The sequence below is a fragment of the Opisthocomus hoazin genome, chromosome 5 (assembly GCF_030867145.1).
Source record: "Opisthocomus hoazin isolate bOpiHoa1 chromosome 5, bOpiHoa1.hap1, whole genome shotgun sequence".
Lineage (NCBI taxonomy): Eukaryota > Metazoa > Chordata > Aves > Opisthocomiformes > Opisthocomidae > Opisthocomus > Opisthocomus hoazin.
The window spans coordinates 83,672,604-83,699,540 of NC_134418.1; the positions used below are offsets into that span (position 1 = coordinate 83,672,604).

The window sequence follows — 26,937 nt, forward strand, 5'->3', positions numbered from 1 at the left end:
CTTCTCTTCCATAGACAGCTAAAAAAAACCCGCTGAGGCTGATACATGGACACAGCCCAGATATACAAAGCAGACGCAAACACTCAAGAGTCCAAGGAAGCATTTAAGATAACACAAAAGGAATAAAGACTGACATCAAAAACGACTGATGCTCGGATTCAATAACGTAACTTCCCGGCAACGAGATGAACCGCGTGAGACACTGAGCGATAGCACATAACGCTCGTAAAGTGGACGGTATGCGATAGTCCCACACTGACAGAGATAAGATGAGATAATATGACCAGAAATGAAATCAATACTTGAGAAACATTAAACGAAAATAAGATTGAGAGGGATCAAAGGCAGCAAATTGGTGCAGCGATAGCAGTCTCGTGAAACACCTAGGCAAAGCGAAGGAAACATAGCGTGCCAATGCTTGCCTGCTTCTCCAAGAGTATCAAGTGACCTTACAAGAGATACTATTTCTTTCAAGCCTTGTCCCACAGAGAAGATGAGGTATTCTTGGATTACCTGATATAAACCAGTAACACTACCTAAAGTATCCGTAACACAGCAAGAACCAATCTTACTTTCCAGCAACTTCTATTTTCCCTTCCCACCTGCAGAAGCAAAAGCATTTCCGTAAACAACAGCTGATTTTGTGCTTTTTATTCCTCCCAAAGGCTGTATCTTCCAAAGAAACCATACATAGCTGAGATAGTCAGCTGTTAGGAAGCGCCTGTGAATCAGCAGAATAGAGTCTATTAATGTTCAAACACCATATAACACACTTTATCATCCACAGCAAGGAAAGAGCTATTTCAACGCTTCTTTTGACACAACAAGGAAGTAATAGGGAAAGTAAAACCTTATTGTACTCACTTCGAGGTGAAAGGACTTAACCTTTGCTGCGCGAGGACTGGCATGGTGGTCTTTAGTGGCAAGCAAGAGATATTAATGGAGAGGAGGAGGAAAGGGAAGTTTTAAAATGTTTAGGTGGCATTAAACAGAAGAACCAGAGCTGAGTAAATACTGTCCCTATCCACTTCACTCTTGCCGTTTACTCTGGCAAAGAGTCTCACCTCTCTTCCTTTTTGAGCTCCTGTTTTTCTCTTTTCCCCATCTATAAATTGAAGCCTTCCCAGCCACTCTTTATATTTCTGTGCCCATTATTTTTATTATCGCAATGGGAGGTCCTAGAGGTCAGAACACCTCATGGTCTTCACCCAGCCCTCCGTCTCAACACCGACATCCCGCTTCCCTCATCCCCCCCGCTGTCAGCCTTGGGCAGCGCCTCTGGGACGGGGAAGAGTCTGCTCTCAAAAACACAGCCAGACCCAGAGCAGGCAGGGCACTTTGGGAATGCGTGGGGTAGGCAGGGGACAGTGGGGATCCCCCTCAAGGAAGACAGTATGAGAAAGTCTGTACGAACGTCAGCAGCAAAAGTTCCTGGGGTCAGGGAGTTTCCTTCTTTCCCATTTTCCAGAGGGGGAGCCCCAGGTGCAGGTTACACAACAAGTGATCAGGGGGTTTAAAACAACTTGGGATACGCATCCCGAGCACAGCGACAGCAGCTAGAGGAGCTCATAGGTATCAGGACGTTTGCGAGAGGGTTAGGGAGCTGCGACAGATGCTACTGAGGTGCTGGGCTGCACTGCAGAACAGATGGGAGAAGATAAAACCTGCTCATAATAGCTCTGGGCTCAGTGATGCGTGCAAGACTTTTAGAAAGGAAGAGACCGCAATGGTTTCTGATTCACCAACAAAACATTTATCCATTATGTAACAGAAGGCAGAAAGCTTTATTTTACTAGTGCAAGACTTATTAACTGAAGTTATTAATGGAAGGTCCTTTTGGAACGCTGGGTTTTATCCGAGGCTTCCAGATCTGCAATAAACACTTGAGGTCAACACAGTAAAAGAGATGTTGGATCATTATTTCCTCCTCAGAGTAAAAAGAAATGGTAAAGCATGGGATTTCCCCGGCAGGTTAATTCCTTACAGAAGACAATTCCTGCCTGAGACGTTTAAAACCTGACGTACTGGCGAAGCTGCAAATGGAAGGATAAGCCTCCCAAGGGCGAAGTGACTTGCCTGAGGCTCTGCCGCAGAGCAGTCCAAAGTCCGAGGAATACAACTCAAACCAGCAAAACACCTCCCCGCTGCCCCTCCCCAGCTGCTGGTGGTCATTTGTACCTCCTCAAGGCCAGAACAAGCTGCTGATGGGAGAGGATCCTACACTTACATCACTGTTCTAGCAGCCTGCAAGAACCTGAAGGGGCCTACAGGAAGGATGGAGAGGGGCTTTTCACAAGGGTGTGCAGTGATAGGACAAGGGGGAACGGCTCTAAACTGAAAGAGGGCAGATTGAGATGAGATATTAGGAAGAAATTCTTCCCCATGAGGGTGGTGAAACACTGGCCCAGGTTGCCCAGAGAAGCTGTGGCTGCCCCCTCCCTGGCAGGGTTCAAGGCCAGGTTGGATGGAGCTCTGAGCAACCTGGTCTGGTGGAAGATGTCCCTGCTCATGGCAAGGGGGTTGGAACCAGATGATCTTTAAGGTCCCTTCCAACCCAAACCATTCTATGATTCTGTGATTACCAAGATCATCCTTGCAGGGGATTGTATTACATGAACTGCTTTTTCTGCCCCTCCAGCCCCTAGAACAAGTCCTGTATTGCACCAGTCAGCACAAACTACCAGCTTATCATAGAAAAATGTTAATTTTCACAAAGGGAGCGTGAAACTCATGGACTAAACCTCGTGATGAGGCATCAGCGCTAACAGCATGCCACTGACATCAGTAAGACAAAGCTGAGAGGGATCCTGAACTGAGAGCCAGCGTGCCATGCTGGAATGACTGGGGGGCTGGACGACTTGGATAACGGGAAGGAGAGGCAGTGTTGAACTATTGTGTACGAACTCATTTGGTTAGGGCGTATTGCTGAGACATTCTTTTAATAATTTGTCTCTGGTCGGCTAGAAAAGGCGAGAAGGCAGACCTGGCCACACCCGCTGATCTCAGGATAGTTATAAGCCAGCACTGTGGAGCAACTACAAAAAAATTAAATGTCGTCCTATGGGAAGGGTCCCTGGAACTGATAGCGGTTACTGCCTGAGCAAGTGGCGGGGGGCCAGCTGGCTAATAAATCATTAGGTGCTAATAAGGCAAGGCTGAAAGCATGCGGGCACAGCCAATATGTTTTGGATTGGGATGCAGAATTTTTTCCTCCTTTTATAACGGAAAGAACAAATAAATACATTGCTGAGGCATTTTGACACTGAACAAATTCTTTCTTGAATGTCACATCAGGACAGTCTTATTGGATAAAAATTTCTTGTCATGGTGCAAAATCAGATACTGCATTTCTGCTGTTGCTGCCTGACACAGACAGAAACCAGTAAAGACAGACTGTGACACACAGCAGAGGCAAGCACTAAAACTAGCAATTTATGGAGCATTTTCAAAGGAGTGTCACTACTCAGAACAATAATAACCAATTAAAGAAGAGAAACAGCAGATAAAAATGTGGGTTTTTATTCATTGTGAGTGACAAATGTAAAATAAAGGCTTAATTTTTTTCATTTTTTGCACAGTTTCAGTTTAATGTACTTTTACAACGACAAACATATCTATGAATTTTACCCTTGCAATTTAGATGAACTGACAAAGTATTTTAAGTAGGTCAGATGAGATTAAAGGAGTCACATTTTAATTTTATGAATTTAGTTAGTACCCAGTCATAAGGAATATCTGATTATTGGGGTTTGATGGGAATTTTTTTTGAAACTGCCAATGTTCCTTTTGAATTATAGCAGCTCCATGGGTCACAAGAAAAATTACCATGTACGTACTATCAAGTAAAAATACACTAAAAAATGTTCAGGCGTAGTTCTACATGCAAATCTAGCCAGGGATTAAAAAAAAAAAAAAAGAATAAAGTGATTACGTTATGCCTGTGTATTGTCTTTGAAAGTTCTGAGAGGTATCAAGTGATACAGAACAGCCAAGACTAAAAGGGATCTCATTCAAAGCAAATTACCAATCACCACAGTGGAAACCTTATTTCAGTAATTTCCTCATTAAATTTTATAAAAGTAAAGCTGAACAGGAGGCAGTAAATCCATCTCCCCTCCCCAAATTTAGGGGTTTGGAATCTCAGAACCACCTCTACATTTTGCAGTGAGTCAAAAAAAAAAATATATTTGAGTGACCTGGAAGTCAAAATTCAAATGTAAACACTGGCTTAATATGTCTAAAAGGACTGGAACACTTGCGACTATCTCTGATTTCACAAAATTAAAATTGTGCTGTTGTGGTTTACATATGGGTAGCAAAGTAAAGAAAATGAACAATTTATTGAGAAAAGAGCTGCATGAACCATGGCATTCAGAAACCTTCTGGACAATTTTGGTAAGAAAAGCCAAAAGACCAAAGTGAGTGCTTGCTTGGTGATAACCACATTGAAGAGAAGTAGGGAGTTGGGAAGGTTTTTGTTTTGTTCAGGGTTTTTTTTCCTGAAGAAAGCCAAACCTCAGCCACCTTATTCTGTCGGGCAAGGTACTCGGAAGGAATCATAGAATCATTAAGGTTGGAAAGGACCTCGAAGATCATCAAGTCCAACCGCCAACCCAACACCCCCATGTCTGCTAAATCATGTCCTGAAGTGCCACACCTACACGGTTTTTGAACCCCTCCAGGGATGGGGACTCCACCACCTCGCTGGGCAGCCTGTTCCAACGCCTGACCACTCTCTCAGTAAAGACATTTTTCCTACTATCCAATCTAAACCTCCCCTGACACAACGTGAGGCCATTGCCTCTCATCCTATCACTAGTTACTGGGGAGAAGAGACCAGCATCTGCCTCACAATCATGGCACTCATTCCCTAGACTGACACATCACCAAAACACGATGGGAAAGAATGTTGGCCAGTGACACAGGGGATAAAGACCCTACTCGGTGTTCCCCTCTGAAGCCTAGAAATGCCATGCTCATGCAAGGAGCCACCTTGTCTGCTGGAGCTCTGCAGTTGGTGAGTTTTCCTATGTATCCAAGACCTGTTTTTTGCACTGTCTGAGCAGCTTTCACTGCACACATTGAACACATCTTTTCATCAAATTTATTTGGCTAACACTGAGTATATTTATTGACATTATCCACTATAAGTAGAAGCAGTGTTATTTTAAATGCCATCCAGGTAAGATATCTGTATGAACGCTACAAGTAGAAATAACAAGAAAGCGTTCTTTATAAGATCTGTACCGTCAAAATGGAAAAAAACCAAGCTACTACCGTGATTCTAAGTGAAATCTCTCCCTATTCATTCTATTTTCTGATGATAGAAGAGAATCAATTACTCATGGAGAGGCAATTAAAGAGAAGAGAAGTAGCCATAAAGAGATGATATATAAACATTTTGAAAATACCAAAAATAATTCAAACACGAAAAGGTCTTTGTACAAATGAACAATTATTTCGATCCCTGAACTAGGACAAACAGACATTTCCCTTTAAAACATCTTTGCTTTAGGCAGTGGGAACAAAGAGAAAAAAAACCCTATTTCCGATTTTCATGCTGGTTCAGTTCCAGGCAGGGATTTGCCTGGCCGGAATGTGACTGATCACGCTAATCACACACCATCCTGCTGCGCTGCGATTACAAAGTGTTATCTCCAACAAACTGCTGAAGTACGTCAGATTTAGCCATGCAGGTTGGACGTGATTGAACTTCACCAAGAAAGGAGATGACACTTTCCCTCCAACGTCGCCTGCCCACACTGGAATTTATTTACCGTTTGCTATGTCCCAGAATGAAACAGAATAGCGGTGACCCAGACGGCCAGGCAAAGCACGAGGCTTCCTGTGCTGGTGAGGATGGTTAAGCATAACTACCGCCAAGGGAAATTACGGCATTCTAGGATATGACATCAACACGGACCCTAGAATGAAAAATATTCAAGTATGCAGTTTCTAAGCCCTGCAAGGACATTGGGAGCACAGGCTGTGTCTGTCATACTCTGAAGGAGTCCAGCAGCCATAAAAGCCCAGGGGACCGGCCAAGTGCAGCATCTTCTGATGCAGTATCACTGCAGAAAACATCACTCGTACAGGGTGCTTTCTGCCAGACCAGGTACCCTCCAGCTGTTCCAGTATGGCAACAAGAGCAAGACACAGAAATTCTGCTCCCGGTGCCGATTAATGCCAGGGTCTGACTGTCAGTCATGGATCACAGAATCGTAGAACCATTAAGGTTGGAAAAGACCTCTACGATCATCAAGTCCAACCGGACGGATGGGGGAGCCCATTTCAGCAGCTCTTGACACGCATTTCCCAGATGCCAAAGCACATTTTGGATCCCTGCAAGCATTTTGGTGCAGGAATGGTTACTCTGCCTGTCCGGCTATGGGAAGTTTAAAATGAGATGCAGGGGAAACCCATGCTGAACAAAGTGTGTTTAGCTCCCTTCCCGAAGGGCTTCTTTGACATCGTAAGCTTCCTGCCACCCTGCGTTAAACACTCCTTCACCCAATGCCTCTGCTCCGCTTGTCAAACTCCAGGTTCAAGAGCAATCACTGTAAAAGAAATTGCAGAGAGCAAATGTGGGAAGGGGGTGGAGGCAGAGGAGAGAGGTGAGTACTCATCTGGTTTTAACCTTTTTACTTGCCTTGTAGCTGTTCTTAACTTTAATCTAGACTACAAGCGTTCAGTAGCTGAAAAGGTTTTTTTCCATCTCTGTAAAACACCACCCATGGTTACCACAGCACATGCAAGTTCAAAAGCATTGTAACAGTACAAAAATAATAAACAAGCCAAAAGAAAAGTTTATAAAAATAATCCGCTTCCATTATGTGACGGACTAGCCTCGAGAGGTGCACACATCTCTCTCCTCAAGCGACTTTGAAGCCGAGATACTGCAAAACATCTCAAAGCAAACCCAGGTTGCACTTCTAGAAGAGTTCCTCCCTTGATCATTTCTGAAAGATCTGTCAAATGTGAGTATGGAAACAACAGTAGAAGTTGCTTTGTGTTGTGGGCAGTCTTTTTAATCATGGCATACAGAAAGGGAAAATTAACATTTATAGCCAGAAGCCCTCGGTGAAGAGAATAGTCATTCCGGAGCTCTGTGGTGGGCCTCTGTCAGATCCGCAGATGCCCATACCAGGTTTTCTACCGCATTTTCAGAAAAATCCTGATCCTCTAAATGACTGTGCTAATGTTAATATTTCTTTAAACAGCAGGGCTAAAACCCAAAAGCCAGTAACAGCCACCCAGGACAGTCAGAGGAAAGAACCATTGAATTTAGGTATATGAAACGACAGCACTGTCAGTTATACGAAGGTAACTCTGCACAACATGCAAGTTAAGCTTGGGCTTCTCCCATCTTCTCATCCCCTCTTTTTCACTTTTAAGGCTAAGTCTTACGTATTGTACCAAAGAAAGAAAAATGCCAGTTCCAGGGCAGGAACACATTGCAATGTCAATGCAGAACAACATTTTCTCCCAGGTTTTTCCACCAAAGGGTATGCCTCAATCGCAAGAGGAACACCACTCCCTCCTTTTCCTGCTTTTCTGCTGTAAACTCTTTGGAGCCAAACCATACAACGCACAACTGCACCGCATCAGAACACAACAGGAGACTCTCCAAATCTTCCAGTTTTCAGTCTGGCTGGATTTACCGGGTATATCTCTACCTGATGGCAGAGAGATGACATATATGCCAAGATATGGGCTGTTCATAATTTGGTTGCAGAAGACATTACTCTGACCAAATGCAATTCTGTCTGCTTTAGTCACAGTTAACACTACATATATCTGCTCTCTGGCTAACTGACTCGCACGAACAGGTTTGAGTTTAAGTATTTCTGACTGTAAACTGAGAATTAACTAGTGACAGATAATCTGCTGTACCGCCTGAGAATTCACTGGTTTATTAACGTTCCAGCAAATGCTAAATGAAGATAAGCACAGACACTTATGTTTCTGCCCATGAAATTTATCATGTACTTACTTATTGCAGATCACTGACAAATCCAGAAAAAAAAAAAGGGAAAGAATACATACAGCTACCTGGCATTATATATCCATATTCATTAAAAGGGCGGCTACTACTTACTTCTACCTCCAAAGGACAAAATAGAAGGTGCCAGTTTGGAAACCACCGTCAGAACATGCGACTGAAAAGCGTTCAAATACATGTACTTGGTTTTGGTAAAGAGACTCCTATAAGGGCATTACCCACATTATATCCTAAAGCTCCAGGAACGGTAAGGTAACGCAGATAGCACCTGGAGAACCACTCGGTCAAACAATGGAATATGAGAGCGGTGAGATTTCACTACTTTGTAGCAAAAATTATTTAAACCGCTTTTAAAAATACAACAATAGTTTTGCTAAGTTCTTCCAAAAGCACAGGGAAGTGCTTTCTCCAATTATCTTTAAATAAAACATTCAGAGCAAAGTGGAGGGGCACACCGGGTAGAACATCTGGACACTACATGCGCTGCACCTCACCGTAAAAGAGGCCAAAAGCCTCTTGACCAAAGGATCTGAAATTTAACCAGGACGGAGGAAGACGGCAGAAAGGACAGCTGGGAGAACTCATGTGAGACCTTACCTCTTAGAGAAGGACAAGCAGGCAGCAATCTGCGTTGCCTCCTTGTAACATCAAATGTATGTTTACTTAGACAGTCTGCCACAAAAACTGCCTGTAGAAAGGTCCTCAGAAGCCCCAGTGGAAGAAAAACTCTCCCAAAGACTGTCACCCTTTGAAGCCGTGATGGAAACTCAGTGCTTACTCACAGCATGACAGCAACCCAAGCAGCAGCTCCAGAGACCTCGGTCCTGGGTAATTTGTGAAGAGTCATCACCAGCATTACTGGGCATGTAGCAGAACAAGCCCAAACTGAAGGGGGAGGGGGCTTGTTTTGCTTTGTTTTTTACTGGAAACAGCTTAGTTTTTGTTCCAAGACCCACCGTGGGTAAAAGCCAAGCAGCTACAAGCCCCTCAAGCTGCTGATGGGCAAGGGCACAGCCACCAAGGCAGCCTTGCAGGACGCTGCTCTCCTCCACTGGAGTGGGGTTCTGAGGACCTGACCTCGCCGTGAACAGCTGTGCTCCTCTGCCCTGCCCTCCTGGACCATGCCATCAGACTGGTAAGTCTGGTTCGTTCCTGCTCTTCAGGATACCCCAAGCCCTTGCTGCGGAGTCAGCCTCTCATTATCCTCCAGCACCAGAGCCTTCAGCTGGGGCAAGCATAGCCGCAGAGCAGCTGGTCACCCCCGCTTTAGGCTCTATTGCAAAATGGGACAAGGGCTCCGTAGGCTAAAGAGGACGCGTCATTTAGGCAAACAGCATTCCAGAATAAGAATTAAATGTAGTCTGCCATGGGAGAAGAAAAGCATGAAGAGATTGCGTCTCCGGAGTGAGGAGACAAGATTTTAATCTCACTATTTAATAAGAAACCAGTAAAGCAGAGAACAGAAGTCTCCCAACTACACTGGGCCAAGATCTCTAATTAGTTCATGAAGCATTTTACTGAAAGTATAATTGTATATGTGTAGCAAAGTGAAAGGTACTGATTAATTGCAGCTCATTAAGTGTAAGTTGTTTTGTAATTAGGAAAAATGACTGCAGACATGGCAATGTCGGCGCAGACAAGAATTCCACCTAGGTGAGTGTCGCATCTCCAATAGCAGCCAGTCTGCTCAAGCAGCAGAGGAGGCATTTGAAACCCAGTCCTGACCCATGGAGACAGGCAGGCAGACCACGCATTCCAACTCTTCTGAAAGAAATCTTATGCAACAAAGATAATGAATGTTTTCGCTACTAATGACAGGGTTAGCCAATTAGTGGGTGACTCCACCCATGAGCTAAGAGAATTTCATGTTCCATGTATACAAAGCATTGCTATCCTATCTAGAGTACTTGTGGATGCATACATCACCTGTGTTCACACGATCATTTCTTAGAATTCTGCTAATACTTATAAGAAGATAAGTAAGTAATGCTTGTGTCTTATGTAAATTGTACGCTTCCTAAGGAATCAGAAAAAAAAAATAATCCCAAGAAAGATATTACCAACAAGATTTTAGTAGAATATCTTTTTCAAAATTTCCTCTTTACCCACTTTGGGACAGGAAGTTTATTGTGTGTGAGAGAGTTCGTAAACCATTGCACATACTAGGACATAAAAGGAACTGAAAATAAAGGCAAGATAAAGCCCCAGCACAGAAGCATGTTCTGTCAACAAGACCACCAAGGCATGCAAAGTGGCCATCACTCACCTCAGCTAGAAGGCTGGCAAACTGCAGACGTTCTCCACCTTTCTAATCCTATCCATGAAACACAGGTACCCTCAGAGAAACCAAAGATATTTTAGCCAGTCCTTTTTCCATTAAAGGAGACAGCAGCCGTGGACACAGGTTTCCTAGAGCAGCAGCTTTCAGAGAAGACTCACGTGACGTTGACTCAGACTTGTCCCCCACTGCTGGCTGCCAGGGACTTTTAAGCCCTAGCAGTAGGACTATACAGCAATCGGCCACAAACCCCGGTATAAGACCAGACAGCGATGCACCATTTTACTTGGTGGTAATTGTATAGCAAATGGTTTCCTACAAAAGCAGGCACCAAATTCTGGGAAAGTCTGGGTCTGGAATTTGCACCTCAGCTATGACTTAACTAACAATAACTAACGCAAGTGTAAAAGCCACGAGGAACAGAGTTTCCTTCCCACAGTGCCACTGGTGAAGTTGCCTACAAGAAGAATACTAAAAACATCTGAAAACTTCGCACAATCCTTTTCTTTGTACCGAATGGACACGCTGTACTCCCACTCCTTCACAAAGGACGTTAAGAGCTTCTTTATATTTCAAAGCCTACTCTGTTTTTCCCAACAAAATACAAATGAAAGGACCGTGTGAATTATTAACAGATGACAACAGAGCGCTAGCTAGGTATTTCAGACACTCGTATCTCTGCTTCCTACATGAATTCCTCAATAGTGCATGCAAAGTAAGTCCTCTTACTTCTTCCATCCTTTAAATTAGAGCCGATTAAATCACGTGTTGAGAAGCACAGGCTTCTTTACATTCCTTCCTCTCTCCTTGCTGTCCCTGGCAGAGCGTTTGACCTGACCGCCAGTGGCAGGGGGGCTTCACGCCTTGTTCTGAAGGGCAGTCAGTGAATCGAGCAAGAGTCTGTTCCTCTCAATACCTTTTCAGTAGCGCAAGCTCAGGTGGAACGTCATAGCATCCAGCAAAAACAGAGATATTACGATATTACTTACTGCAGAACCGACAGAATCAGGAAACCTGAAAGCAGACTAAAGAATTTGTCACATGAAGATGTTTACCGTCGTCTCATGTTGTAAGCAAATCCTGTTCATTATAAACACTTTGGCCAAACCCTCCTCCCCCTTCCCCCCTCCCCAACACCCAAACCACACCAACAAAGAGGTGAACAGAAAGACACCACGTTAACCCAGCAGCACTGCTTGACAGCACGTTTGGTGTTTACGCATCAGTACAAACTTCATACTGCTTCAGTCCATTCGCACCATTGAACTCCAATAAATTCTGCATTTGTCAAATAATTTCCGCAAATGCAATGCAAGAAATAAAAATGAAATAATGTAAGTTAGTATCGGTGCAACTGAAAGATAATATTTGACATCTAACACAGGAAAACTGATTGAAATTAGAACTACAGCAGTAAGCTTTAGAAGCAGCAAACTGTTTGATGACTTTGAAAAGTAAGCCCCATCATCCTAAAAGAGCACACACTTTTCTATTTACTTCAAAATTTAAATCCATAAATTCCAAACTTTCATCAATTAACAAGACCATTTCAAAAGGTATTGTAAAGCACAGCATCTGACATGACATGAACTGGGAGTCAGGTTTCCCACAGCGGTGCAGATAGCTCCCAGTGATGCCACAGGGAGCTACCTGCAAGAACATAAACCGGAATAACCTCCTTGGTTTGGACTGACTCCGCTCGGCACACGGGCTGTTTATGACCACCGCCATAAAAACGGACAAAAGCAGCACAGACATTAGCAGCAGCTCCTGCTTGAAAACAAGAAGCACAGCACATTCTCCCCTCAGCCAGCTCCCCCCGCTCAAAGTACTCCAGGCTAAGCCACAAAAACTTCACAGTGAGCTTTCGAAGGACAGGACACCATGTGCTCCATAATCTACAGAATCAGTCAAGTACTTACAAGGTTTCTTAAACAAATTGATCATGCCTACAATCTCAGATGAAGTCAGAGAAACTCCAGACTTGATCTTCTCTGAGGAAGAAACAAAAGCCATGAAATCACCAAAGAGAAGGGCTTGTTCAGATTTTTCTTACTGTTTTTTAAAGAGAACTCTGACGGGCATATTGTTACACGGTAGGAAGCATGTAGGAACAGCCTCACAGATCAAGCTGAGCACTTCTTTCAACACTCTTGTTTTTATTTAGCACTCTCCCAGTGGGAAATGCCATGGGAGGTTTTAACTAGCAACAGCCAAGGTGGTTTCAGCTTGATAGCTAAGACCCCCCAACTGAGCTTCGATGCAATATTCATTTGGTACATTAGTTTATATAACTGCTTTTTTGCTCGGTCTTCCCCAGCTACAAAGCCAAATATAGCTTACCTTTTCCCCAAGGGCAAGAAGGTATGCCTGGAATTCTAGGCAACTCTTTACAGGTGCTATGAATAACGGCAGCAGTTTTGAAGAAGTCAGAAAAATCCCGTCATTGTGTTATCATCCATGTTTTAAACTTTACAAGAAGAGTTTAATGTCAATAACCACCGTACCTGGAGGCTGCATTTTCCCCTAAAAATTGTACCAGCTACTAGTATCTTCTGAAGCATCCTACAGCACCGTGAAATGGAGACAAGCATTAAGCAGTCGATATTCTTGTCACAAAAGAAGCAGCAATGATGGAGATCTCTCTCACAAAGCAATAAACTTCTGAGTATAAAACCTAAAAAAAGACTTCGTTATGCAGTTCTCAGTCAACACAGGCTGAGCCAAAGCCTGCTACAGTACTTCTCTGGGCTCTGGGCGTAACTTCCCATGGCTCCAGTAGCAACTTTCGCAGAGGTGCCAGTCTTCCACAAATAGATATTTGCAAACAGGATTTAAGGGAAAATACACCCTGTGAAGGCAGGCTCCCAGGTCCATAGTTTGGCATACAAATGAGTGGTCTAATTTTCAGATCTCTCGGGAACCAAGTAGCTTATAGTACAGTAAAATCCACTACAGGAAAATCATGTTATAATTTCACGTTTTCAGTTCTTGCACTGTGTTTCTTCAAAATCATGTCTTACAAGTTTTACCCAAAGACCAGCAACAAGAAGTGTCTAAGCTTAGGCCTTCGCATCCCAAACATGTTTAGACCATAAAGTGCTTCTCATAAAACTCAGGATCTAGACAACGATTGTACTTTCTTAATGTAAAACCAAAGAAGTTTATGGTTATCTTTGGGTTTAAACAGAGGTCCTTAGCATGTGCAGCCCAGTCACAGAGACTTTAGAGGTCAGTAAGGTAAACCATTTAACAGAGGAAAACTTTAATTGATCTATTGTACATGCTGCATGCAATAATATCTAATTTGTTAAATCTTCTTCTCAGTTAAACACACATTATTAGTTTATTTGAAGAAACATTTAAGAATCCCAAGCTGCTTAGCAGTCACGATTTGCTAAGCACTGGAAATACAGACACACAGAATCATTTCCCCAAAACACAGGCAAATGGGATCGAGCTGAGAATGAGAATATATAAAATAAAAAAGTTGAGAGCAATATCCTTCCTACTCCCTATCCTCTGAGGCATCTCCCAATGATCTTTTTTTTTTTGGCAGATATATCAAGACTTATGTGTGATAATGACTTCAGTGACTTCTTTCTTTAGGGACAGAGTTTATTTCATTAATGAAACATTCTCAGGAGCTAAGAGAATATCTTTCACCCAATTTCATTTTTAATTAAAAAGAACTAAAAAAAAAAATAATAGAAATGTGAAAGTACTCAGGTCTGACAAACTGCATGTCTTTTTCACCCAAGCCAAAGGGCTGCTTCCTGCACTCCAGCAGCTGGCCGACCAAGATTCCCTGCAGCAAATACATCCCTTCGCCCGGCCCCCTCCAGCCTTCCACCCACAGCACTATGCTACATCTAGCATCCCTCCTGACAGCCAGCAAGCCAGGATTAATTCAGGCTGTGGGAGCTTACAATAGGGCTGAGGACCATGAGAAACACTCTGTGCATCGCAGCTGTGGTCGCTCCCCTGGGCGCATGCTGCAGCTGTTGAAGTCCTTTGCAGTTTTATCATTTCAAACCCCGTGACTGAGATCCAGCTAGGAGACCAACAGATGAACATTACAATATTGAAAAGAAGAGGTGTCAACAGGTACCTCTTAGAGGGACTACCTAATCTACCATCAAAGTTGGAGATTGTTTCATGGTCATTCATCCATGTCCTAGCTGAGGACAGTGAGTAGTGTTTAATCATCACACAAGGTTATCAAAGGACTTTTTGTAATGGTAGCTGAGGAACATCATCATTTAGACATCAAGCATGAAGAGAAGTGATAGACAACCCTACGATGAAGAGGTTGAAGCCGCTCTCCCCATAACTTCGCAATATCAGCATTATCTCAGTCACACCCAAACAGCCTCCCAGCAGTCTCATAGCCTTTCTCCGTTAAGCAGGGATGAAAATTGAAACACAAGCTTTCATTACACATGAAAACATTAAGTGAAAAGGATTAAAAGATGAAGTGACAAAATTAAACTCTGTGCAGTCAAAGTATAAAGAGAAAAATAAAACCTTTTTTTTTTTTTTCCAAATGACTTACATGAAAGTAGGTTTCAATGGTTGAAGAGTGTAGTGCAGTAGACAGTCAGAAGGTCCTGGTTATTCCCCAAATGACTCCAATTCATGTCAAATCCAACAAAAATTTGGGCACATGCAGTGTTTTGGTTTTACATTTTTTTCTGCAGAGAAGAACTAAATAATTCACATCACTGAATTGGCAGCAATGCCATCCACTGATGCCAAACAAAAATGTTTGCCCCCTCTCGCTGGCTTAGCTGACTTCATATTTCATCCTGACCTATTTTGGGTGCAACAGCACATCAAGGTGGTGGGATTGCAAAAGCCTTGTCATATGTTATTGTAGACATTGAAGGTTATTAATGCAGTGATAGATTTGGCATGGGCACTAGACCTTTAACTGAGGAAACACAGGCCTTTCCTGCTGGTTAAAAACCCCACAGATTACCAACTCAAGTGCTCCAAGCTACTCGCAGTCAGTGGAGCGTACTGAAGCTAGCAAGAGAAATCAAATAAAAGAGAGTGGCAGACAACAAACAGGGCAAAAACCACTTCACTGGAAACCGGGGAGTTTCTGAAGGGTGGTAGTGATACAAAAGATGAGATGCATTAGCTAGACAAAACGTGTCCCGCGGGAACTACTCTGAGGCAATAAAGAGAGCTCTCAAACAGCATAGTTAGAGTCTTGTCTCTCATTTGTCCCTTAAATGCTGGAGGTCCAAACAGAAGAATAATCAAGTTAGCATAAGAAATTTGACAGTATATGGTATTTGCAATGGCATATACAGTCATCCACCTCTAGTCAGCTTCTTCCAACAAACTCTGTTTTGAAAGGACCAGCAAGGCTGCCTGGTGCCCACTGAGTGAACTTTGAGAAATGATTTTTCCATTTCCCTGCTAGTGGGCAGGTGCCCCATTTCCATATAAACAGTCCCAGCAGCAAAGTCCTCAGCAGCAGCAAAAACACGATGGGTTGAAGGGATCAGCATCTTCCTGGGGGTGTGCCCCCCTCTCTTCCCCAGAGCGAGCACTGACTGCAGGGTGCCCACCAGCGCTCCCCTCCATGTGCTCTTCTGAAGGCAAACAAGGAATGGCAATTTATTGGAGTTTTCAACACAGCACCTCTCTGAAGTCCTGACTTTGGGCAAGCAAAGACAAAAGTAGGGATTTTTGAATGCCTTTGTCAGAACTCTTGGCTGGGAAGAGGCATCTCTTGTATTAATCAACATCCTCGCATCAAAGTAAAACCTGGCGAGTGTCGCTCCTTATCTTATTAAGCCACAAACCCTCTTTAATCTTATTCTATTATTGACCTACCTATTAGCATCTAAATTTCTATCAGGCTGGCTCACCTAACCAACTCCTATTCATGTGATTTTGACGTTTCAAAAAAATTCTGTTACACAACCGGAGCAGAAATGAAAACACTCAAGCAGCTGAAAGAGTTGAGCTGAGTAAGAAGTGCTACAAAACAGGAACAGATTTAGGAATAATGAGGTCACCTCACACCTCGGCACACACGAAGTTATTCTGTTCACTCAAATAACTTCACGTCCAGTAGTAGTCACAGCACAAAACACCACACCATTTTAAAGAGACAGAAGCATTTTCAATACTTTGGCCGATTAGAAAAAAGAACACAGAACAACACCATCATGTGTTAGTCTTCCAGCTTTCTCCTTGCTTTATAGATTGAGAGGCTTAAGAAGGGATAAAAGTGTTCCCTCCCTTCTCACCCCATCCAAGTGAGAAACACCTAATCTGAGTGTGTGGTTGCAGCTCCAGAGCATGGAGGAAATGTAGCATTTGTGGTGCTTCAGGAGCATCTTGTGCCCGCAGAAGCACTCGGGTGCTGCTGTGGAGACAGCACGGAAGATCTCCTGCTCGCCAGGTATTTCAGCTTTTCAGCCTTTCTTATTTCAGATACCTACAGTCTCTTCTTTATCTAGCAAGGGAGAGATACGATTTTAGCTTCCCACCAAAATTTCAAGTCACCCAAAAGCAAAATTCAGTGCCACAAGGTCTGGCAGTGCCAGTGTTAGGGGTTCCCAGGGAGTGCGGAGGAGGAGAGGACTAGTGGGAGGCAGGAAGGAAAGGAGATGTTCAGATGGCTGAAGGTGAATGAACAACTGACAAGCGGACAAGAAAGAAAAATGAGGGATCAACACAAGATTGAACCAGGCTGAATCTTCATTGGACTGGTAATACCTGTGCAGTCAAGAGCTGGGTTTGTTTCATTTGCTCTTAAAAAGACCCCAGAGACCATGCTTTTCTGAAACAGAGGAGTGCAGCAGTCAATATCTAATAAAAGAAAGTTCTAGATGTCAAAATTGCTCAAAAAGCATAGCTGCCTACTGAGCTAAAGCATGATATTGTTATCCCTAAAAGGGGATTGGTATCTAAGCAGATACAGATTGGAATCACTGACTCATCCACCCTGAGCCTTGAAGGCAAACTGATGAAGGATGAAGGGCTGACAGAAGGAGAAGGGCGAGGAAGAAAATAAGGAGGCAGAGGGGATTTAGACAAGATTAGCTACATGTGAATCCTAAATAAAGATTAAAATCACTGCCTTGTGGATTCTGGGATTTCTGAAGTCAAGGTCATGAAATTAGCAGAAAACTGGCAGCTCATGAACTTGTATGACAACTTTTCTGGGGACAACTTTCAGCAGTATTTTAACTCTGAAGAGCTACCACTGCACTGTTCTTCCAAGCTTCTTGAACCTATAAGGAGAATTGGCATTTAGTGCAGGCATCTGAAAATCCTCACTCCTATTCCGTAATTAGTTCAACCACCTATTTGAATACAAACAACAAAGTCTTTCCCCAAATGTCTTTCTACTCCTTATACACCTTGCTGCCACCAACAGAGTCAAGCACTCAGAAGAATGGTCAATAGCCTGGGTCTGGTCTGTTGCGCTGATACAATAAACACCATTGGTGGACTGATATTGGATGATCTTGCTCTCCTAACTTTTAAGTAGTTGATATAGATTACAAATCTTTAAAGCCAGAGAAAGTACTGTTTACTTCTGCTTCTTTAACTAGTGCTCAACATAAATTAGATTTCTTTGCAGATTAAGCAGCATTTCAGTCTTCTTAGGAAATGTTTTATGCTTTTTAGAATGAAGATTTCAATATGAAAGTTCAGTATCTTTTCATTAATACATATTCATATTCTCTTTCAACCGACTGAATTGTAGGCGTGTCCATTTACAACTTTATATAGATATCACAAAGGTTATATAAAATTCCCTTATGTACTTAATATGAATTACAAGTTATTAAGTATAGGTGATGATGAGTGCCTTTCATTTTCATGTGACATTTTTTTAAGATGTATTATCTCTTCTGTTAATTCTAAAATTCCTGGGCCTGTTTCCTTGGAAAGGTGCTAGTTTCCATGAGGCCAGCTGGTTATATGACTAGGGGAAAGAAGATATCTTCAGCCTATTTAATAACACTTCAGCAGAATTAAAATATAAAGATGGTACTGTTTTCACTAATGATGTATGCAGCTAAGACACCAAAAACCCAGCTGCAGGATTCAGTTTAATTTATCCGTAAGCAAATTCCTGAACTAGAACCTAAAAGAATTACTTTCTTTATGATCTAGTTTTCCATAATTCCTTCCTATGTTTCCACCACTAGAGATTTCCTCCTTTCTTTTTATAGCTTAACAGAGGAAATCTTGTATGTTTGGGAACAGAAAAGATTATATTTTGAATCCTTAAAGATAGTCTTGTCTTTCAGTACTAAACCATGTTGACTTTTTCTGCGAGACCAGAGAACAATGAAAGGAGTAGGGTTGTTTAGGAGGTTCAAAGTGTTTTCTGGGACAAAATGTTTCCAGAGAAACTTTAGATTCAGTATCAGGAAAAGTTTCTCAATGAAGTGTATTAAACAGTGGACACAGACATGAAGTGCAAGAACATTCACCTTGGCAAAGTACTCAGAAATAAAACGAAATGAACAGTCCTACATTTAAAAGAGGAAAGACAAAATTAACCGAATACAGTATTGCTTCTTAGAGCCAGTTTGTAGGACTCTTTCATTCACAGAATACTAAAATTAAGCCAAATATAAAGCAAATTAGGCCAAATACTAAAATTAAGCCAAACATTGCTACAGCTTGAAATAGCGGGAAACAGAAAAAAGGAAGGGATGCAAGAGAAAAAACACTGAATCAAACCTGCTGTAAAAAAACTGTCACTTACCCTTTCTATACAGATATGTGGAAATTACTACCCCAAGAGATCAAATATGCTCCGACCATGTGAGAAAGACACGGGGAGGCTGTCTGTAGTAAGAAGGAACTGCAAGACCAGCCTGGTCAACTCCGCGATTTTCAGACATGGGCATAAGCAGTTTCCCTGCAGTAATTTTTGAGGAAGGAAGAGGCTTCCTCTGTACGTAAAATGAAAATGTGTTCTGTCTCTTTAATTTACAACCAAAAAACCCAGTTTATTTTTACAGTACCTGAATCATCAGTACCCAGTACCTCAGAGTGAACATTTTGGTTAGTATCGCTTTCAGCTGCAGCCATGTTTTTTTGTGGGATTTTTTGGGGTTTTTTTTCAAATGTTACTGAAACAAGAAGTACAGCACAACACATTTATATAACCGCCGAGATTTTGATATCAAACACAAGCTTAAGATTACTTATTTTTAAATTGCTGTTCTTGCAGTAAAATTTCTTACGTTTCGGGCTTCTTTAGACCTATGCAGTAGCAGAATTGTGAGGATGAGGGTACAAGAGTCGTTACACTATGAAATGTTTAATATATGAAATTATAGCTGTGCTTCATAACAAAACACAGCAGCACCAGTAAGTCAAACCTCCAAGCAACCAGTCCTGTAATAAGAAAGTCACATTTTGTAGAACATGTTTTCAGTCTTACTGTCTGTATCCCTTCCCCTGATTACAAATGGAAAGAACTAATAGTATTATATAATTATAGAATGAATATTTTAAATAATATTTGCAGTATCTCTATTTAACACAATAAACAAATAGTGCCATACACGCACAGTATAATAAAGAGTATTATAGTATAAAGCACTATATTGGCTACGTGAATGCTGCAGAAGGACAAAGAAACCTTTTATAGCAAAGGATTTTCTTCAAATTACCTTCGCTAGTTGCCTATTTTCCATATTTTAAGTTTCACCAAGTAATAAACAACTACATTAACGGGCTCAATGAAAGACATTCCGATGTAATATAGGCAGTAAAAGTATTATAATGGCACTCTGTATCTTCCAGATCTAACAAGATAGCCATTAACAATTACAGCATTTGTCCTTCTGTAAAAAATACAGGCAGATTAAAATAACAGCTTAAAAGGCCTTGAAGAGATTTTTTTAGTGAAACTCGCCTATGGGTTAAATATTTTTCATACATTTCTCCAGCTCCAGAACCATTTTTTTCTGGGGAAGAAGCCTTACTTTTAGACAATAATATACACAATACGGAAAAAGAGTAAGACACAAAACAACACTGTGTGACATTGTTTTATCCTGAGTTATATCAACAAAAATTGGCAACTACACCAGGGCCCTGCAGTGGAAAACATTATCCAACCGCAACAGGAGAGTTCAGCTCTCCCCTTTCTACTTTGTGATCAAGATGATGGAGCTGAAGACCTTTTCTTGAAGGTATCTCCGCCTACTGCCTGTTCAGGACACTGCAGACCTTCAAGAAGTTCAGGGAGTGCAGCAAAACATGAAGCAAAAATAGCAAAGTATGCACGGGCAGCTTTTTGAAAGCTGTGAGTCTTTGAGCTGCATTTCAGCTGAAAGATTCATTCAGAAGAAGGGGCGGAAGGCCACAGGGAATATTAAATCTCCAAATACAGAGTCAGTCCACTGCCAGTACTGAATTTAACATGCCATACCATAATTAGCTCTGGTACCTACATGGGTGTCTTTTCCTTTTAGAATCTCCCAAAGAGCTTTACCTCTCTCCAACCTAGTCAGCCACCAAAGCCCAAGGCTATAGCGAGCTTCCAGCAGATATGAATCTAAATCATATTCAGATTAAGCACATGATTCTATTTTCCTGAATTAGGGCTTCCAAGATGATTTAACCAGTGCTGGAAGCTTAAGGCAGGACATCACAAACACAAATACAACTTTAGCAAAGTCAAATCAGGATTTGTGTCAGTTTTTGCTTGTCCCAAACCTACAAATCCCAATCCTGAGTACTTTTTAAGATCCAAGTTTGAACTTTAAGACTAATGTAGGGGCAGCAGTACAAAAAATTACTATAGAGAATCCTTTCGTTGGCCCAGTTCGGAAGTACTAGAGGAACCATAAATCACCTGTTGCCCTCAGATAATTTTACTTACAGTCTCTTCATTGATATTCTCTCAGAATTCAGCATAGAAGAAATCAAAAGAATGTAACCCACAGATTACCTAAACCTGGATTAATTGCATAAGCTCCTGTCATCAGCAGGACCACGAAAATAAAAATCTAGACAGAAACTGATCTGAATTTTGTGAACATGACTCCCAGCCTTGTGAAAAATTGACTTGGCATAAGAAATTCTGGACACTTTGAAAAAACTCAAGAACCAGTCAAGCTTCACAGTTTGGGCCCCATCTTGAGATATAAGCTGCTCCAAAATACTTCTGGTGAGCATGGAAATCTTCCTTGAACTACTGAATTAACTAGGAACAAAAACCTCGATTCCGATTAGAACTTGGTAATTAAAATGAAAAAAAAGATTTAATTAGAACCAAGCAACACTAGTGCAACCAAAGAATTTCACAAAAATGAGCTCTGCCTTAGAAGCTATTGTATTCATTTTTCTAAAACTCTTACTCTGTATTTAGCACAAAGATTCAAAAACATATAGGCATCTAGAGGCTGAATATAAATACTGCTCTGATTTTAGCATTGACATACCATCCAGATTATCTGAGGGAACTAAAAGCAGAAAAAACTACTCTTGCAAAATTATCAAGACAAAGTTTTGCATACTGGATAGTTTCCTGGGGAAACAGCAGATGGAAAAGTTAGCTAGTTAAATTATATATGGAGAGGCTTAAGAAACATGAAAAATGTGACCTGGCGAGTTGTTTTATTCATTTATAGTTGTCTTACCATTATTTCAAAGCAAGCTGATCAAGAATAACTCTGTTCTTCAGCTTGACAGTGTTACCTTTCAGAGGGAATTTCTGTACAGGAGCTTGTGCCATGTGTTAACCCTCTCCAGGCTCTCTTGGAGATCTCAGAATTGTTGAGTGTAGCTTCCACACTGTCACAGATTTACCTGCTGCCCTCCCACTTCCCTGCCAGTCACAATTTAAAAACCCAACCCTTTCAACTTCCAACAGCTTACAGGTTGCCAGCCTGGTAAATATTAGGCATGGATCTCACAACTCTTAGAAAGGGAAGGACTAAATACCTAGACTCAGAAGCTGGTAGCCTCCAGTTCCCTATATGTTGGTCACAGAGAGAAATACACACAGCCAGGAGATTCCCAAACGATATATGAAGCAAGTATTTGATATTTACAGCATAGTTTTCAAACCATCAAGATCTTCAGAATTTTTACTGCGGAAGTCCTGTAATCATTGTGCTATGACGATCAGCAGATGGGTTTACCCACCTGAGTTTTCAACTCCTGCTGAAAAATTCTGTGCAGTTCTGCAGACAGTGTGATATTCTGAACTAATTAGTTCATTGCATACCAGAAAACACTTTCCACGGAACTGTGAACCATCATTTCAGATTGCTGTGACTCTCAGGTCATGTTCTTGGTTGTTCTTCTTCAATCATGGAGGAGACATCTCACAAACTGGTATTTTAAAAACACCTGTGCACCTTCAGCTGAGGTGTGGTAAGCTTATACAGTAGAAAAGTGTAATAATATGACATAATATGACTGTCTCAAGAAAACAGAACCTTTTTTTCTTGACACCAAGCCAACGTATTCCAGGTGACCATTTCAGAAGAGCTGTCAATGATACCTGCTTATCATCCGTTAGACAGGACAGATCTCTACACCACATAAATAACTTTGAATAACAGAAGCATATTGTTTTGTGCAAAAGCAAAGACAGCATTTCTACAATAGATAAGACACTGAGCCCGGTTTTATAGAAATGCAGTGTGGAGTAGGGCATCCACGGCAGAAGTCATTGATGATCTCGTTTTCCCTGGGACCACATTCCAGAATGGCTGCTCTAGAAAGGAATTATTACCTAGCATTCACAATTCCGATGTTCTTCCCAGGCCAAATAAAAAGAAAATAAAAAAGGAAAAAAGAAATCTGAATAGAAAAAATAATCCTCTGCTGGTGCCGTTCCACTCCCAGAGGAAACATGCACGGCACAGTAAGTTTTAACTATTTTCAGCTTCTTCCAACACTTTTTAGAATTCAAGAGTCTAAGGAAGTAGAGCTGTAAATATTTTACAAACAACCAATCAATCCAAAACCTGGCAGAAAGGAAAACAGCGCAGATCTGTTCTGATAGAAGCCTAAATGGTGGACTATTATTTAGCACTAATTCCCAGCGGCAGCGTTCTACAAACACGCTGTCTATCTGTCTTGGCAAAACAAGAGCTGCTCGGTAGACCAGAGACGACATAAATCTTTGCAGGGCTAAGAATAACCTCGGTGGTTGAAATGAAAGAAAATATTTGCTCTTGTGCGCAGTACTTGCTTTCTTTTCTTCCGAAAAATGCACAAAAGCTGCACAGAACATAGTTTTAAGTACAGTGACACATGCATTACATTCCTTCTTTAATACGAAAAAGCTCTGTTTTCCTGTTTGTGAGTTAGAACATGCAGGTTAAAATAAGTACTTTACTATTCAGTTATTATCTCAATTTCCACTTTCGCCTGCAGCTCAATGAACTTTTAAACGAAGACATCGCTTACAGTGTTAAGGGATCAGCAGAAAAACATTTCCTTACCTTTTTTTAAGATGGGGTGTGGTATTCTCTACTCTCACACAGTCTTGCACTCTCTCTGAAACAGGTATTTTTCTTTAACACAGGCGATCAGAGGTCAGGATACACTGCTAGGGACGGCTGGTTAACATTCTGCTCCCAGACTGCCTAGGCAATAAGGGGAAAAGAAAGAATTTTAGTTGGCCTTTTCTAGGCTAGCCTAAGAGCATTTTTTTTCCTGTTTTCTGTCTTTTGAGGGGTGCTTGTAAGCTGAACAACTTCTGTCTGCCACATCTCCTGTGAATGGTTTGAGATGCTTGCAGTCTCAAAAAAAAAAAAAGAAAAAACGATATTGCAACCTATGGAATTTTCATTAGCTTTGGATTTCCCTCTGAGACTTTCACACAAAATGGTCTTTCTTTACTCTAACTAGTGAAATAGCAACACTTTCTTATTTTTCCTTCCAAACAGTCACATCCTGCAGTTCTAAATGAATTATACCTCAAGAAAAACATGTCACTGTTTTTACTGTACTTTTAGCTGAAATAAGAATGCAGTATTTGACTTGAGTTTCTCAAAATGAAAAACTAACAAATTCTAAAAGTTTTAATTAGAGCTTATCATAACTTTGATTTTCATTCTACTAGAGTGTGTAAAAATGAATTTTAGCTATTTTTCTGGCAAAAAGCATGAAATGCCTTTTTTAATTAAAAAAACCTACCTTACCACAAAAACTTAAACTATACTAATTGATTTGAATACACTGCAAAACAGAAAAACAAAACCAGGTGAAAACAACTTGTAAAATTGCACAGAGAAACAGAACTACTTTTTGAACCGTTTTTTTTCTTCTGGTTTCATTAGCTGTTAGTTTTATGTCCAAGAATTTGAAACTAATTTTGCAATTTTGAACGAAAGCATGATGTAAAAGTTTCCTCAGACGTTTTTGACTCATAATAGGGATTGCTGTGCTTCATTTTGCATATAACTAAAACTAACTGTCAGACAGAGATACACTCTATTTGCTATATTCATTCATCCTTACGCCCTCAGGTGGCTACAAATACGAGTATTTTGTCAGAACGATGTAATTAGGGTATTGGGAAAATCATGCTCCATTTGACAGGACAAGGATAATTGCGTTGTTTGACCGTTGGCCATCAAACAGAACAGTCTGCAGGCATTAAATGGCGGGGTTATTGCCCCGATATTCAGCGAGCGCCGAAGTTCATGGGCTCAGTGTTGGTGGGCGCTCGCAGGCTGCCACAACAGATAATCCAGATCAGCGCTGAACCTAGCAAACACATCTGGAAGACGGCAAAGCCCGTATAAGCTGAGAAATGACAAATTAGCGCTCGGTTGACTCTGCACCACCCGTCACAGTCAGGATGTCTTCAAGGCGTGAAAGAAATATGAGAAAGCAATGTGAAAACATCCAGCGCGTGTCAGGCCAAATGTAAAAGAAGAAAAGAAAGATACTCCTAATGCCTATGACAAACTGTGACGGTCTCGAACTACTGGTACTTATGTGTAACTGGGATCTCCAGATGCTGAAAATCTCTTATATGCAGATCAGCCTCAAATCTAATTTTTACACCTAGAGTCAGCACCATCCTCTTGCTGATGGGCACAAGATGCAGTGCTGAAAAAAGCATATGTAATGGTTTGAGCGTCAAAAGTTTGTGACTTGCAACAGGTGATCTGGTCAATGTTGTTTTAGAAAAACACACAGGAATGTATTTGCTTTTTCACCAGAAAGCTCCCCCATTAATCAAATGTCAGCACAAATATCTCTGTTAGTGCACAGCTGTAAACCCTGATATGTCCAGCACAGCCTCTCCGACATCCCCAACCCTGCAGACACTGTGCTGTTAACTGGCAGAGCGGAGAACATCTCCCCATGGGACACGTCTGCTGATTTCACCGGTTTCCCTGCCCTTCCCGCATCTGGCTGACTGACACCAGTGGCTGCGGCACAGCAGATGCTGGGAGTTCAAAGCACCTGCAAAGAAAGAGCCTGCGGTGACCGAGAGACTTCACGTCTATCACCTTGCGTGCATGCCAAGGGGAGCAGTAAATCTGCCGGTGGCTGCCGTTATGGAGAGTCAATTTTCATTCTGCTGGTTAAGGTTTTGAAGCCTGTGAGCCATAGACCCACCTGAATTAGTTTATTGTTCTTGAAAATCAGAATCTAAAGGACTTTGAACTCCTGGGTATAATAAAGACTTCCATTGTTCAAGGTGCAAGAAAAAGAAATATAAAGCACAGTCGATGTTATCTACTAAGCTCAAGAAGCATACAAGGAGATGCCCTGGCAGTAATACGCAAACAGAAAAGTTCTCCCTTCTATTTAATAACATTCTTTTTCTTCTCAGGCGAAGAAGTGGAGACAGGTGGATACGGAAACATTTCAATGAAAAGGAAATTCCTGCAGACAGGCCAGCATGGAAGATTTGGACCTCAAAAGATTATTTCAGGAAGCTATTCTATAACGTCCTTTTCCAACACAGTATTATAAAGATGTATTTCCAGCATAGAAAGCTAAGCAGACGCATACTCTGCATACACTTCAGAAAAATTGCTGTATCCCACGGTAATAAGTAACAGACAAACGCAATGAAGCCAGTCGCAGAGCCCATGAAAACCTGACCAGAATGGAAATCAGGAAATAAAAACTTACTTCGGTTTCTCAAGATTTTGCTGGAGGACAAAGCGCTCCGTACTCTGCATTTTACCTTTTCACATTCTACACTTCAAGACATAATAATAGTACAAAACTTTAGAACAGAAAAAGGCCATTGTAATAACAGGTCCCTGAAAATAACTGCTCTAATGCTAGAGTTACAAGTGGCAAACTGATGAACTGGTCTATTTTCAGCTCCTTAGACAATAGCTGTTCTTGTACATAGTCCACATGGTTGTTATTTTGCCACACAAGACAAGACAAGTAGGCAATTAAGCATGGCAAACCATCAAATATTTGTCCACTGAAGGACCCTGCTGTACCTTTTCCTCCTGTCTATTAAGTACCTGTTTTTCTAAGACCATGTTTCAACTTCCCAGGACAGCTGAGTAACACTCCAAAAGCAGAATGTGATGTTCAGTATCCCACAGGTAAATATAATCAACATGGCTCACAGAATACTTTTTTTCATATCCTAAGAAATCTTCTGATTTAAAGAAAAAAGTGTTTCTCATCAGACAGATAAAGCCAGTAT

The 26,937-nt window shown here is 41.5% G+C and overlaps 1 protein-coding gene across 7 annotated transcripts in view; it reads right to left on the reverse strand.

Annotated features, from left to right (window-relative positions):
- CRACD (capping protein inhibiting regulator of actin dynamics) overlaps positions 1–26,937 on the reverse strand; it is a 135,128-nt gene that overhangs the window by 50,695 nt on the left and 57,496 nt on the right. For 4 of the 7 annotated variants that reach the window (XM_075421945.1, XM_075421942.1, XM_075421943.1 and 1 more), the window contains 2 exons: positions 23,744–23,887; positions 12,203–12,274 (listed from right to left, as the gene is read on the reverse strand). In XM_075421945.1, coding sequence (XP_075278060.1) covers positions 12,203–12,227 — 25 coding nt within the window. In that variant the 5' untranslated portion in view covers positions 12,228–12,274; positions 23,744–23,887. The remainder of the gene's footprint in view (positions 1–12,202; positions 12,275–23,743; positions 23,888–26,937) is intronic. The other 3 variants (XM_075421948.1, XM_075421947.1, XM_075421944.1) reach the window with 1 other exon arrangement.